Genomic DNA, 12715 nt, shown 5'->3' with positions numbered 1-12715 from the left:
GGAATTTTTGTTGTTTTTGTTAATTGTTTGACTAATCATCTCCACTCCTTGATGGGTGGTTTGAGTGATTTGACTAGGGTTGGCAGGCCCCTTGAGTTTCTTGGTCGAAACTCGGGAGTCAAAGTCGGGATCGATCATTCATCACAAAAAATTTCATGTCACATGGCAAAATATTGAAGTCCACAATTATTCAAATAGGAATACAAATAGAAATATATCTTTCGGATTGCGTATCTCAAATTGCAACTCCCACAAAATCATTCCTTTTTCTTTTTGTGTACATTAAAGAAGCAAAAAGAAAAAGTCAAGACCAAAACTGTTGGCTGAGAGGCTCATAGGCATCCAAAAATATATTTGACAAAGAGCACCATCCTTTGGACATAAGATTCTCAATAAAGAGAGTTCATTATCACAACCTCAATTCTCAAGCACATATATAGAACAATAAAAGGGTTCGAACTATAATCATACACCTTATAATATCATTACAAAGAAGATTCAATACAACAATACCATGATGGTTCATCTGCAAGAATCCAGGAGAGTCATGACCCTTCAATGAGCTTCCAATGCCACTCCCACTTTCTTAGTGAAGCTCTCTATATACTCCTTCCTAGCCGGATGATCTTCCTGCGGCCGGTTGTACGAAATCCAAACAGGCTCTCCCATAAACAACCTCATCAACTGCATAATACCCATGAATATGAACTTCATAACAAATTATCAAACATTCACCAAATATTTTTTTCTTGTCTTCTTCAATCAAGGTTTTTGTCAGAAATGCCAATCACAGAATACGTGCAAATAAAATGAATGAGTTGAAGATCCTCTGCTGATCTTTCCAGTATTGATATGGTGCTTAAGTTTGTTTTAAGTTTTCATCAAATTGTCGTTCAACATATACACTCAAATACTAAACCCCTTGAACCCAATAGCAGTACAAAAAAAATCAGTAGAGGTTCTTCTGCCCAAATAAACTATATTGCAATGAACAACAAAGTAAACTCCAAAACTGTACAATATTTATGAAGCAGTGTTTTAAATTTCTTTGTTTTTCTTTTCTAACAACTAAAATAATGTGGTTTGCGACATCATTTGGTTTGATGATTAAAACTTGGAGAGGCAAAAAAGAAAAAAACTTTTGATGTATGCAGAAGCCTGCTGATGCACATTACTTAGATTCTCACCTTAACATAGTTGCTAGTATCAAGGGTGAACCTGTGGTAAATCCCAGCAGGCAAAATGATAAGGTCACCAGCCTTAATCCAGATTCGAATCCAACGGTCATTCTTGTCTCTAACATCAAAGTACCCACTTCCTTCTAAACAGTAGCGTATCTCCTCATCAGCATGTATGTGCTCTGTATAAAAGTTCTTCAACTTCTCCTCATAATTCTCCAATTTCTCTGGGCATATATTAAGCAAATCCTACAAAATTCCCACCCAATAACAAGCATTTTTCTTTGTCGATAACAAAAATATCAGATGCATAAAATCAACACCCTTTTTTTTTCTTTTCAAAACCATGTCTACATATACAATGCCACCAAGCTATAAAAAAAATTAGCAAAAACATTACCAAATAACTTCCTTTTGTGTTGCAAAGGACGACTAGTGTAGTGGTTTGGAGCAATTGCTCCCTTAGAAAAGGTCCTCAATTTGAGTCCTATCCTAGCATCCGTGTAGTGTAGTGCATGTGAGTTTAGTATACTATCTCCCCTCTCCAAAAAAGAAAAAAAAAATTGAATTTGAACCAATATTTCAAAATAGAAAAATATAAATACATACCATGTAATTATATCCCCTGGTTTCTCTAATGTTGCGAAGTTGTTGATCATTCTCATAGTCCTTTGGGTTCAAGCGCCAGTAGAGCACACCAAGCTCTGCAATAAAAGCACCCACCAACTTGTTAAATACAAAATCAATTACACTAATTCGTATTAGGGACAAATTAACGAGAGCTAATTAATCTTGATGTAAGAAAAAGATATAGAATAGACCTGCCAAATGGTCCAAGGGAACAAGCTCTTTGGGGTTGCGATGGTGAGGAAGCCTTGGGTCTTCATCGCTCTCGTCCATGAACCATGCCTGTTTCCATTTCATTAATTAAAATTAAAATTAACACCAACCCATTTGTTCACCATAACAATTAATTTATCGCTAATATACTAAGAACTCACCTCGATCGCCATGGCTGACTCGCTTTCCAGCTCGGCGTTTTGCTGAGTAAACTAAACACAGTCACTGTTTATAATGGAAGCTAAAAGAGTGTCGTTTTGCACTGGATTTTTTTTTTAAACTTCGTTTTCGATGCTATTGTTTAACATGAATGATTTTGCCACGTGTACAGTTAGATTTCCTTCAAGTTATTTGTGGACGCTATTCTTGGCAAATTTTTGTCACCATTTTATTTTGGTGTATATCAATTACACAATTGATCTGATATCTAATCTAATACTCACAAAACCAATGGTCCAGATTCAAATAGCGTGCAGCACCAATCCTAGTGCACATGATTTCGTTCAACTATGATTTTCCAATTTTGCGGGATCTTCTCGAATCTTCTTTCCATTTTGGAGTCCAAAATACATGTACAGTCTGAGAAAGAAACAACACGGCCAACAATATCATACAATCTATACATAGGAAACTAGCTTCAAGCTGTGCCCAAAGTGGCTATAAAGTGTAAACCTAACCATTGTAGAGTAATACAGAAAATAATACATTTTTCCAATTCCGATTCATCAACCGAGCCGCGAGTTCTCTGCAAGTTGCAACACATTTTTGCCAACTTTCATTTGGAAAATTATAAACAAAGGAGACCATAAATTACATAGAACTGTTCTCCATAGCTACAAAACGTTAAAGGAGATGATTTCCTTCAACTTGTACAATAAGCTCTCTTGACAGAGAATGGTACCGCATACAATAATTACTTACATAAGGAGTTAAAAGGAAAATGGCTGTTTACAGCTCTGCATCTCGACCCTAAAACTTACAAAACTGATCAAAGCCATACCAGTCCAAAAAGAGAATTCTCCTCCTGATAGGCAAAAGCCAGTGAAAAAACTTCATGGTCCTCGGAGCAGCCCAAATCATACCAAAAGGCAGGTCTCTAGGAGGCAGTTAAAATTAGTTTCTTCTTTCCCTTCCTATCAGGTTTGTCATGGTTCTAATTTATAGCTGAGGGATTCTTCAATCAACTCCCAACTCTGAATGACCTAGAAAGTGTCAAGTTCGGCGTTCCAGGATATCTGCATAACAGCCAACCCGGGAAAAAGAAAAAAACCAAACAAACCACCTGTAAATATTTTATCATCCAAAATATTTGCACATAAGATGATCTGTTTCTGACTTGATTCCTTCAAATACGATCACTCAACATAATTAGGACATCCAACCGACCTGATATGTCACTTTATATTTGGTCGGCAAATGATAGAAGTCAAATTCATAAACAAATTATGAATATCATATGTCATGAAACATACAAAGGAGGAATTTTATAGCTTACCCTTGTCATTTAGGTCAACGGGAAGGCACAGACTCTTTGGCTGATTGTCAGCTGTTTGCAGCAGCCCAGGCTGGGGTGGAGAGCTTGTGCCACTCTGACTTGAATTACCATTTGAGGTATGTGTCCTAAGTTGATGATTCAAAAAGACCTCCAAGCTCGAACTCGATCCAATATTTTTCTTAGTCTTTAATCTTCCCCTTGTAGGAACATGAGCAAAGAAAAGGAGGAAATGAATGGGATGAAATCAGAAGCTTAGAATCAATTTAATTATGTTGCAGATGATTTTAGAGGCAGTAAACAACAGTTTCTATCAGTAGGTACCTGTCTTTTCGCTTTTCACGATATCTCTCCAACGAGACTTTTCTGCTTGCCTGGCCCTCTGCATCTTAAGAATTACCACCAAATGTTTCAAGGAAAATAAACTACTATATGTCATATTTCATCAAAGAGTGAAGCTTCTTTAACTGGTTAATCCTCTAAGACCTTTTCATCAGAATCCCATGGCATGCAAAGGGGCCATGTTAAAGCTCCACTTCGATAGGCTTTCCAGAAGTATCTACAGATCAACTTCTTTAGGTTCAAAGTTGTATATAATATGTTTCAACTGAACTTTAATGGAACCATTTCACTAAAAATGGGGATAAATGTATGGAGATGGTTTGAACAGCGTAGATGAAAAGGCAGTGATTGCAACACAAGCAATGGGAAATGAAAGTGACAGTGAAAAAGTACTAAGAGCAAGTATCAGTGGTGAAGATATTTAGAGATGTGTCTTTTAAAGCAGCAAGGGGCGGAGGACTACAGGGTTCAAAGAAATAACTCTGTAATGGAGTTTCAGATGTTACAATGGCATAGCTAGTTCCAGAGGTTGACGTTGATGTGACAAAGTTGAAATGGCGGTTCCTATTTTTGGCCTCAAGTGACAGCAAAGTTTGGTTGTGTTGTGAATTTTGTGACACCAATGTAGATGCATTAACCTTCCATTAAAATACTTCTAAAAGAATAATACATCTTAAAGTTACCACACTTCTTCAAAGTACTGCAAGGTGCATCACCAACTGTGAATTCATAGCTATACCTTGCCTTACAGATTTTGAAATGATAAAAGGTTCTTCCAAAATACTCCTAAGGGCAACGTCTACAGAGCAGGGTGAAAAGAAAAAAGAAAAAAAAAAAAAAATCTAATGAGCAGTTTCTTAAGAAGATGTCTTTTCATGTAAGAAAATATGGCACACAACCATGTACCTTCTACCTACTGTGTGAAATCAATGAATGGCTAGCACCTATCAAGATTTGCATCTCTTTTAATATAGGATCCTAAGATGTATGTCCTTGGAAAGCACAAAAGTTACAACAATAAGCATCTTTCTATTTAAACCAAGAACTGCACACTTTTCATCCTGATAACAGCAACTTCTGTAGAGGTGCAAGAATACTAAACAACTTACCAGGATCTCGAGTGCTGTTCCCTTTCTCCCAGTACTGCTGAGTATATTCACCGATCTTCTCTGTAAAGTTCAATGAAAACTATAATTACATAGCCACCAGTATTTCAAAAGCTACAATTTTCTAGCATAGGTATTTCAACATTGCCAATTGTCAAGGTCTCTAAGCTATCACAAACTATAACAGCAAAAATCCTTTCTCTGTGACTCTAGCCAAATTGACTTGTAATTAATAGAAATAAGACTCAATAAAGATTGAGGCCGCCATGTTTAGTACTACGGAAAAGGAAAATAGAGGAAGTTGAATAGAGAATTCTTGTTTGTTTAAGTAAGCCTATATTATGAAAATCATCTTCCCATAAGCATGACGTCATTTTCCTTCTTTTTAAAACAACCAAGAAACAATTTTTAACAACAAAGTTACTAAAATCATACTGTTCCATGAAAAAATTATACTGTTTCATGAAAGAAACATGGCAATGCCTATAACCATTTCTTGGATCTTATTTTCCATTCACCACATGCAGTTCCAATTAAGTGTCAAGTACACAGCTACTCCATTCCACCCAAAGTATTTCACAAGGTAACCTAAGAAATCCTTCTGCGCGAATACCTGTTTGCATGGGCTGAGAGAATGTGGCACTCGGAGGGAGAAAGCCATCTTTGTCTCCGGCAGTCTGAAATTGGCATCGTAAGGATCTTAGTGCTGCAGTACCACCAAATTGATTGTCCAGAGGCAAATGGTTGGGCCTTGCCGCAAGGTGCATGATTGCCCGTGCCTGCAAATCCATATAGCGCTGCATTGGAAGGCTTATCTCCAGGTATCCATGCTAAGAGGAAGCTTCATTTACCTTATCAGGTGGCACTCCATCATATACATTCACCTTGCCGCAGTAGAAAATTGTCATTTGCCTAACTGATGCATCAGTTGTACACTGATTTCTGTGGCCACAATATCAAATACTTTTCTTTAGAACTTAATATAAACATATCACAAGAAATCTAAATTAGAACCATACCGTGCCAATCTTTCCACAGAAAATAGCAAATTTATTTGCTTCATTTGAAAAGGTAAAACGCAAAAAGTTTTATGAACAAGAAATATATCATAGTATGCTCTGCAAAACAAATTAATCTACTTTGGCTTCATACTGCCTTAAGAACAAAGACAATATGAACCGCCCCCAAAAAAATAAAAATTGTAATCATGTCAAGCATATTGTAGATGGAAAGCATACACAGGAAAAAAGCCAAAAACCATGGAAAAAATATGGTAAACTTGGTGCCAACTTTTAAGATGTGGGGCTTCTTTAACACCTATTTGGGCTAGGCATGAAAACAAGAATCCACTTCAAAATCTCCTCCACATACCAATTCCCCCACTCAATCTACTGAGCTCAAATTAGGCTCAATATGGAATCTCGAAGGACAAAGCGAACATTATGAAACCAAAGTCTACTAGTTTCCAGGAGGCTAAAACAATAACAGCTTCAACTAAGCTAAATTAGCATATTTAACTACCACATTGTGCTTAACATAATCAAACTACAGCAATCAGTAAATTCACACATTGCCAGAGCCAAAGAGCCTGATAGAGAAGTTAAACCTTGGACTGATGGCCTTAGTATCGGCATCGGCTGGCCGGTCCTCCTGAACCGGTTTCTGATACGGCACCGGTTCGTCAGCTGACACGGAAACCTGGACATCGGCACTCGCTTCCTTGGCCGAACCGGCTGAATTCGAAGCCGCCTGTACAGAAAATTCGGAATCAAACAAGTGTTAAGAGGGAAACAAAGAGAAAGAAAAGAAAGACAGTAACTTTCTTTTGCATTTTTAATTTCTCGGGAACCAAACACATAATAAGAAAGCACTGACGCGCGGGGTGGTGGTATGAGGCGAAACGACAATCCGTCTGAGCGCTCCGGCGCCGGAATCGTCGTTGGGCTCCAGCAGAGCCTTGAGGGAAATAACTTGCTGGATCGCCTGCGATTTGTTCCACGAAGGCCTCCGCATTCCTGTACGGACACGTGTCCATCACATTTTTAAATTGCGAAAAAAAGGAAAAAAAATCCTCGTTAAATAATTAATCAATTTCAATAAATAAATATAGTTGGAGAGAGTGGAATGTTCCGTGATTGTAGACGTATCGGAGAACATGGCGGTGGAGGGAAGAGAGAGAGAGGCGAAGGGCAAAAGCGAAAATTAGTAGAAAAAGAGGGTGAGGTGTAAGGAGGGGAGGGAGGGGACCTTTTTCTTTGAGGTATTTGCGGCAGTCTTCGCGAGTGAGCTGAGAAATGTCGTCCTCTGTGAGCTGGTTGAGGGGCTTCTCGAGAATGGAGCGGAACGACGTCGTGGTGGCGTTCATGGCGGGAGTTTCGGCGGCGGAGAGCCCTGCGAATGCGATCTGGGCGGGTTGGTAATTTCGTGGGAGTTGGGAGGGCGAAAGTGGAATTGGGGGAAAGAGGGGAAAGGGCAGCAAGCAAAGAAGTGAGAGAGAGAGAGAGAGAGAGTAGGCGCGGCGTCGTCTCATAAGACTAAAGAGTCACTCGTAAGTCGTATGGGGGTTTTGGTGGGGAAGGGGCTTTTCGGTAGCTGCGTTTCACCCTAGACTGCCACGTAATTCTTGTCTGAATGATTCTGGACTAAACCTTAGGGTTTTTATTTTTAATTACTGATTAATTAGTGGTTTGGGAGTTTGGGGCTTTGGGTTAATGCCACACTGTCACTGTGGAAGGGATCAAGGGAACATTTTGGCGGGGTTTACTAGGTCTCTGGTGTTTTATTTAATAATATTATGTTTATTCAAGGACCTTATGGCAAATAGACCAAAAAGGTGTTTTCAACCCATTGTGCTCTACATTTGAATTCTTTACCCATATGAAAATATTTGAATTTACATGGGAGGTGGTTTATATGCTAGAGTTTATTTAAAATTTATGTGTCTGCATTATGAGGGTTTCTTTATTATCCCGAAATAAATAAATTTTTACTAGTAATTACACATAAATTTGTGTGTGTAAGCAATCAAAAATTGAGTTTATCTTTGTTCATTTAGTTCAAAACAAAAAAGGATATCGAGGAATCAATTTTTTTCTTTTAATTGTTGAATTCATGTCTCTTTTTCATAAGCTACAAATCTCTTTTATTTGAACTTGTCTTTATTCTAAGAGAAATAGTGAGTGGTGAAGTTATTATTTTTCTCATGTTCTTCTATTGGGGGGAGTGTTCATGATTTGATATGCTGCACGACTAAAGTATTGTGAGTTCAACCATTTGATAAGACTGGATTTTCATAGGAAACCTGTCTAATCCGAACATGTTAGGTTTTGAATTTAGAGATCTAATTTACCATTGTCATCGAATTTCGTCACTAGCAAAGAATTGGAAGGTCATTCTAGAAGAAAAGGGTTTGTCTCTTAAACATTAAAATTTTAGGTTCACACACACAATGTAATTCCATCAATAATTAGACAACACTATAGCATGGCGTAATTAATTGAGTCTTCAAAGCTCAGTTCTAGGAGAAAAACTTAGTTGCAACGGGATAACATTATTTTGATATTTCAGGTCAATAATAATATAACAAGTGGAAGTGTTATCTTTTTTTTTTTGGTCTGACAAGTGGAAGTGTTATCAAGCATGTCATAACATTATTAGTTAGATATAGCAAAATAGTATTATACTCGTTGAAGTCTTTCTCCTGCTCTAATCATTGAAGTGCAGCCCATGGCACTTGCTTTGTTAAAGCCATAATATCTATTGCTTGCAGAACCAAACTGAAGAAGATCCTGGCCTCAATCATTTGACTCTGAAGGCTTGAAGCTATATGCAGAATCCAGACTCAAATTTTCAGCTTGTAATTTTTGGTTAAGGATGAGTACAACAAATAGTTAAAACTTCTACTGCTCCAAACTAAAACTATGAACCACAAGGTAGCAATTCAAACAGTTGTTGCAGAAACAGAAGTGCAAGCAATCATCAATGGCGTTTTGTTTTTGTTTTTTTCTTTTGTGTGTGTGTGGATTTTTTTGATTTTGAAATATCATAATGCAGTGAAGTGTCCCTTTCCAACTTGTACAGTCACAGATGATGTGTAAATCAAGCATGCAAAAGCTAGTAATGGTTGCTTCCTGCCATGGGGAAAACCCTCATGTTTGTCTTGTTACTGTTTGAACACTAGGCCTCACCAACCCAAGAACCACCAAGGGCCCAACAGAGGCTAGGCCTAGTAGTTTTCCACTGTCCACGCACATTAAGCTGCAAAACTTAATTTCTGGCAAAAATATAAGCGATGGAGGGAGGGAGGGGAGAATCGAACCTCTTTTAACTAGTTGAATTACAACTCCCTTGCCAATTCTTTAATAATTTTTGTTTCCTTTCAATTCTCAACAACCAGCAAATTGATCAGTTTTCACAAAACCTTGGTGGATTGCCTTGTCCAACTAAAACCATGGCCTCCCTCTAGCAGCAAATCATTCTCAGTCCTGTTACCCCAATGTGGCTATTTTTCTTTTTTGGTGCCTTAAATGCAACCAAACCCAAAACCCATCAAATCAATGGGCCAGATTCACCGACCTTTTACACGGTTACACTCTTCCTCCTCCTCCTCCTCCTCTCTCAGCTGCTCAGACCCTGAGAGCCTGAGAGCCTGAGAGCTACCTGGCTAAGGATAGAGGCTAGGGCAGGCAGGCCCGCACTTACAGAAAGATCGTGGGGGTTCATTTAATACAACTGCTCCTTCCTCTATTAATTTCTCATTCTCTTATTTCACCAACCACAAAATAAATAAATAAAAGGGAAGAAAGTGGTAATGCATATTATAAAAGTTAAAAAACATAAAAAATGTATCCATGTGGGCCCTGTCCCCTGTATGAATGGGCCCCTCTCAGAATTCAATAGGCCTACCATGTTAGACGAGAGAGAGAGAGAGAGAGAGAGGCAATAATGGTGTGCATAGGGTGAGGGTGGGTTCAGCCTTGACTCAGATGTTCCGTGTTCGTCTCGTACGAGACAGCATCCCATCCTCCTCCACACGGGTGCTCTCACCCATTGTACCTCAAAACTCCCCTTCTTTTCGAATTATTACATTTAAGCCACTCTTCCTTTATTTTTCTTCCCTCCTCGTGTTGCATACTTGCATTTGAAACTTTGTTACGCAGAGTCGTTAATGTGTGTAGATATTTTTCGGGTAATAATTCAAGTGGAGTTCGCTTCTTAGCCATGTATACACAACATGTAGCATGCTACTTGATAATTGTAAATTCATAACATCATATTTGTTTGTTAATGTAGATACATATAAATCACCATGTTAATAGGTCAAGTGAAGTTACTGTCACGTACAAAAATTTATCATACCTAGATCTCATTCATTGTTGGTCTGAAATATGTTCCCAACCATTTCACCATCTCAGTGGCATTGTAGTGAATATGGCTTCAAAGTTGGTCTCTGTTTCAACTCCACATCACAATCATTCAGGGCCTTACAGGGTCCCAGCACTACTCTTTAGCCAAACAATACAACAAAGCTAAGAAATCTCTCTCTCTCTCTCTCTCTCTCTCTCTGGTTTGATCTTTTGGGGACTGTGTTTTTGACTTAGACCACCCTCCCCACACGCTCACAAGTAAAAACTGCAATAACAATAATAAAAGCATCTCCCCCCTCCCTCATTTCCCAATCTTCCTCCTCACTCTCCTTTTACATCATCTTATCATTCATATTCATATATATATATATATATATCCTCCTCTCTCTCTCTCTCTCTCACTCTCTCACAATATCGAACTTTCAAAGCTGAGCCCAGTTGCTAACCGGCGCACCTCCACCTCAGGCGATGGGCGTACTGCGCCACCGCCACCGCCGCCACCACCACCATTACATCAGGCTATCAACTCTCATCACAGCCTTCACTTTCCTCTTGTTCACCTCAGCCTCCTCAGCCATAACCAGTCAAACCCGACTCGGTAAGCAACTCAGCAGCAACCCCCCTTTTTGAGTTTCCTTGACTCGTTGAGCGGTGACTCAGTTGTTGGGTTCAAACTTCAATGAATTTTCAGGTGGTGGGCATCATTCTCATCAGCAGCAGCAGCAGAGAGAGGAATATCAAATTGGGTCGTCGGCATTGGAGCGAGTCGAGACTCAGAAGAGCCGGCTGGGTTCATCGCCACCGAGTTGCAGATCCAAGTGTGGAAGGTGCTCGCCTTGTAAGGCGGTCCACGTGCCCATTCAACCAGGTGTCTCTATACCTCTCGAGTACTATCCTGAAGCTTGGCGCTGCAAGTGTGGCAACAAACTCTTCATGCCTTAAAAATTTAATTATAATTAGAAACTAAAACTACTTGATTTATTAATTACACTTAAGTAAGTAGTACAGTCAAATATTTAAACAGTGCACCTGATCTGATCTTTAGCTTCTCAATCCAAAAATCTGTCACTAATTAAATTATTATTATTGTCAATTATTTCCCACTATTTGTTATCATTATATTCTTGTTCATCATGGCATGGGGGGACAAGTGAGAAGGTGTTGGAAATGTAACTCTCTCTCTCTCTCTCTCTCTCGCTCTCTCTCTCTTGTTTTTGATGATGCATGGTAGATTGTATATATTTTTTTGTTTTTGAATTGAACTTTGCATTAATGCAAAGAGTTTAATTATTATGGGACAGATTGGAAGTGGAGGGCATGAAATTAAAGACCAAGCTTCTTCTTCTTTTTCTTCTCTCTCTAGCCTCTAAGCTTGTATGTAAGGGAGAAAGCGATGCTTCAGTTCATGGAGGAAATACAGCTGGGTTTTTTTTGAGTGTTTGGTTTTGTTTTTGTGTCTGTAGACTCTGTAGATTAACTACTATTATGTGCTATTTAAGTACATGGGCTTTGATCCTTAATGTTTCTTACTATGGGCTGATGTGTAATGAATGAGATTGCATTCTCTCTCTCTGAATTCTGAATAGTGCCGGGATTGTCTGATACTAGTGATGAATTATTGATTTGTTGGTAGCATATATAGCATAGCATAGCATAGCATAGCATAGCATGCATCTATCTATCATCATTATGGGGTTTCATGTACAGCACCAAATATATTGCAACTATTATTTTTCAATTCACAACAATGATTTATGCTCATGTGAATCAAACATGGGTTTCCATTCTTATTATATATATATTACGAGTATAATTACATGTATTTTTTATAGTAAGTAAGATACTGACGTGTACGCCACCAATTTAATTAACGGAACTATCCTACACTAAGATGAAAGATTAGAAATTGCCCTCATTCACGCGTGCATAAGCGACCAATTTAATTAGCGGAACTATCCTACACTAAGATGAAAGATTAGAAATTACCCTCATTCACGCATGCATAAGCGACTGAACTTAGCTCACTCGTACATAAGCGACCGAACTTATCCCGGATTTGGGATGCTAGTAGCATACACAATACACAGCCAAATGACCTTTTGAATTCTGTCTACAAAATAAAAAGTGAAAGACTATACGTATGATCTCTTTCACTATCGAGGGGGATATGGATACGACAGCATTAACTTCTGTCTATGCTTTTCCTGCGTACCTTGTTGGCTGCTTTATTAATTTTGTTACCAAATGAGCTTGTCTTCATCCTCATGTCTTGGATAAACACATTAATTACTCCCTTGGAAGTTAGATAGATGGTTCCATCCATCCATCTCTTGGTCTTGGTCAACTGTGGGTCAACTCCAATTTGTTAATGGCAGAGGCAGAGCCTGCCTG

General features: G+C 38.6%; 3 protein-coding genes across 5 annotated transcripts; 1 reads left to right on the top strand and 2 right to left on the bottom strand.

Moving 5' to 3' along the window:
* Positions 1-317: 317 nt before the first annotated feature.
* On the bottom strand, positions 318-2333 carry ARD4 (RmlC-like cupins superfamily protein). 2 transcript variants are annotated; one of them, XM_088246476.1, is made up of 5 exons: positions 2180-2333; positions 2000-2087; positions 1788-1882; positions 1188-1427; positions 318-684 (listed from the first exon to the last, which is right to left on the bottom strand). In XM_088246476.1, the coding sequence occupies exons 1-5, from the start codon at positions 2189-2191 to the stop codon at positions 556-558; spliced, it is 564 nt and encodes a 187-aa protein (XP_088102602.1). In that variant the 5' UTR covers positions 2192-2333; the 3' UTR covers positions 318-555. The 2 variants fall into 2 exon arrangements, with proteins under 2 accessions (XP_088102602.1, XP_088102601.1); XM_088246475.1 differs by lacking the exon at positions 2180-2333 and having other exon boundaries at positions 2000-2102.
* A 372-nt stretch (positions 2334-2705) lies between these two features.
* LOC110768656 (TIFY domain/Divergent CCT motif family protein) lies at positions 2706-7503 on the bottom strand. Of its 2 annotated transcripts, none has more exons than XM_021972474.2 (9): positions 7206-7503; positions 6834-6973; positions 6565-6707; positions 5810-5900; positions 5572-5737; positions 4962-5021; positions 3835-3898; positions 3514-3710; positions 2706-3253 (listed from the first exon to the last, which is right to left on the bottom strand). In XM_021972474.2, exons 1-9 carry the CDS (start codon positions 7486-7488, stop codon positions 3231-3233), a joined length of 1167 nt encoding a protein of 388 aa, XP_021828166.2. In that variant the 5' UTR covers positions 7489-7503; the 3' UTR covers positions 2706-3230. The 2 variants fall into 2 exon arrangements, with proteins under 2 accessions (XP_021828166.2, XP_021828167.2); XM_021972475.2 differs by having other exon boundaries at positions 3835-3892.
* A 3034-nt stretch (positions 7504-10537) lies between these two features.
* LOC110768663 (EPIDERMAL PATTERNING FACTOR-like protein 5) lies at positions 10538-11928 on the top strand. Its single transcript, XM_021972486.2, has 2 exons — positions 10538-10922; positions 11016-11928. The coding sequence occupies exons 1-2, from the start codon at positions 10793-10795 to the stop codon at positions 11264-11266; spliced, it is 381 nt and encodes a 126-aa protein (XP_021828178.1). The 5' UTR covers positions 10538-10792; the 3' UTR covers positions 11267-11928.
* Positions 11929-12715: the final 787 nt, after the last annotated feature.

This window comes from Prunus avium, chromosome 1, assembly GCF_965620075.1.
Source record: "Prunus avium chromosome 1, drPruAviu1.hap1.1, whole genome shotgun sequence".
NCBI lineage: Eukaryota > Viridiplantae > Streptophyta > Magnoliopsida > Rosales > Rosaceae > Prunus > Prunus avium.
Note: the sequence above shows the minus strand (reverse complement) of the source record. Positions and strands in the feature narration are given on the sequence as shown.

Bases quoted from the DNA above. Each gene is read 5' to 3' on its own strand.
- ARD4 (XM_088246475.1), bottom strand. From the start codon at position 2,102: ATGAAATGGAAACAGGCATGGTTCATGGACGAGAGCGATGAAGACCCA. The intron at 1,428-1,787 runs GTATGTATTTAT...GGAATTTTGTAG, and splicing joins CCAGGGGATATAATTACATG to GATTTGCTTAATATATGCCC. The intron at 685-1,187 runs GTGAGAATCTAA...GGTATTATGCAG, and splicing joins ATACTAGCAACTATGTTAAG to TTGATGAGGTTGTTTATGGG.
- LOC110768656 (XM_021972474.2), bottom strand. From the start codon at position 7,488: ATGAGACGACGCCGCGCCTACTCTCTCTCTCTCTCTCTCTCACTTCTT. The intron at 5,022-5,571 runs GTATTCGCGCAG...TGAACTTTACAG, and splicing joins CTCTCAGCCCATGCAAACAG to AGAAGATCGGTGAATATACT. The intron at 3,899-4,961 runs GTAAGTTGTTTA...GTAATTCTTAAG, and splicing joins GAACAGCACTCGAGATCCTG to ATGCAGAGGGCCAGGCAAGC.
- LOC110768663 (XM_021972486.2), top strand. From the start codon at position 10,793: ATGGGCGTACTGCGCCACCGCCACCGCCGCCACCACCACCATTACATC. The intron at 10,923-11,015 runs GTAAGCAACTCA...ATGAATTTTCAG, and splicing joins AACCAGTCAAACCCGACTCG to GTGGTGGGCATCATTCTCAT.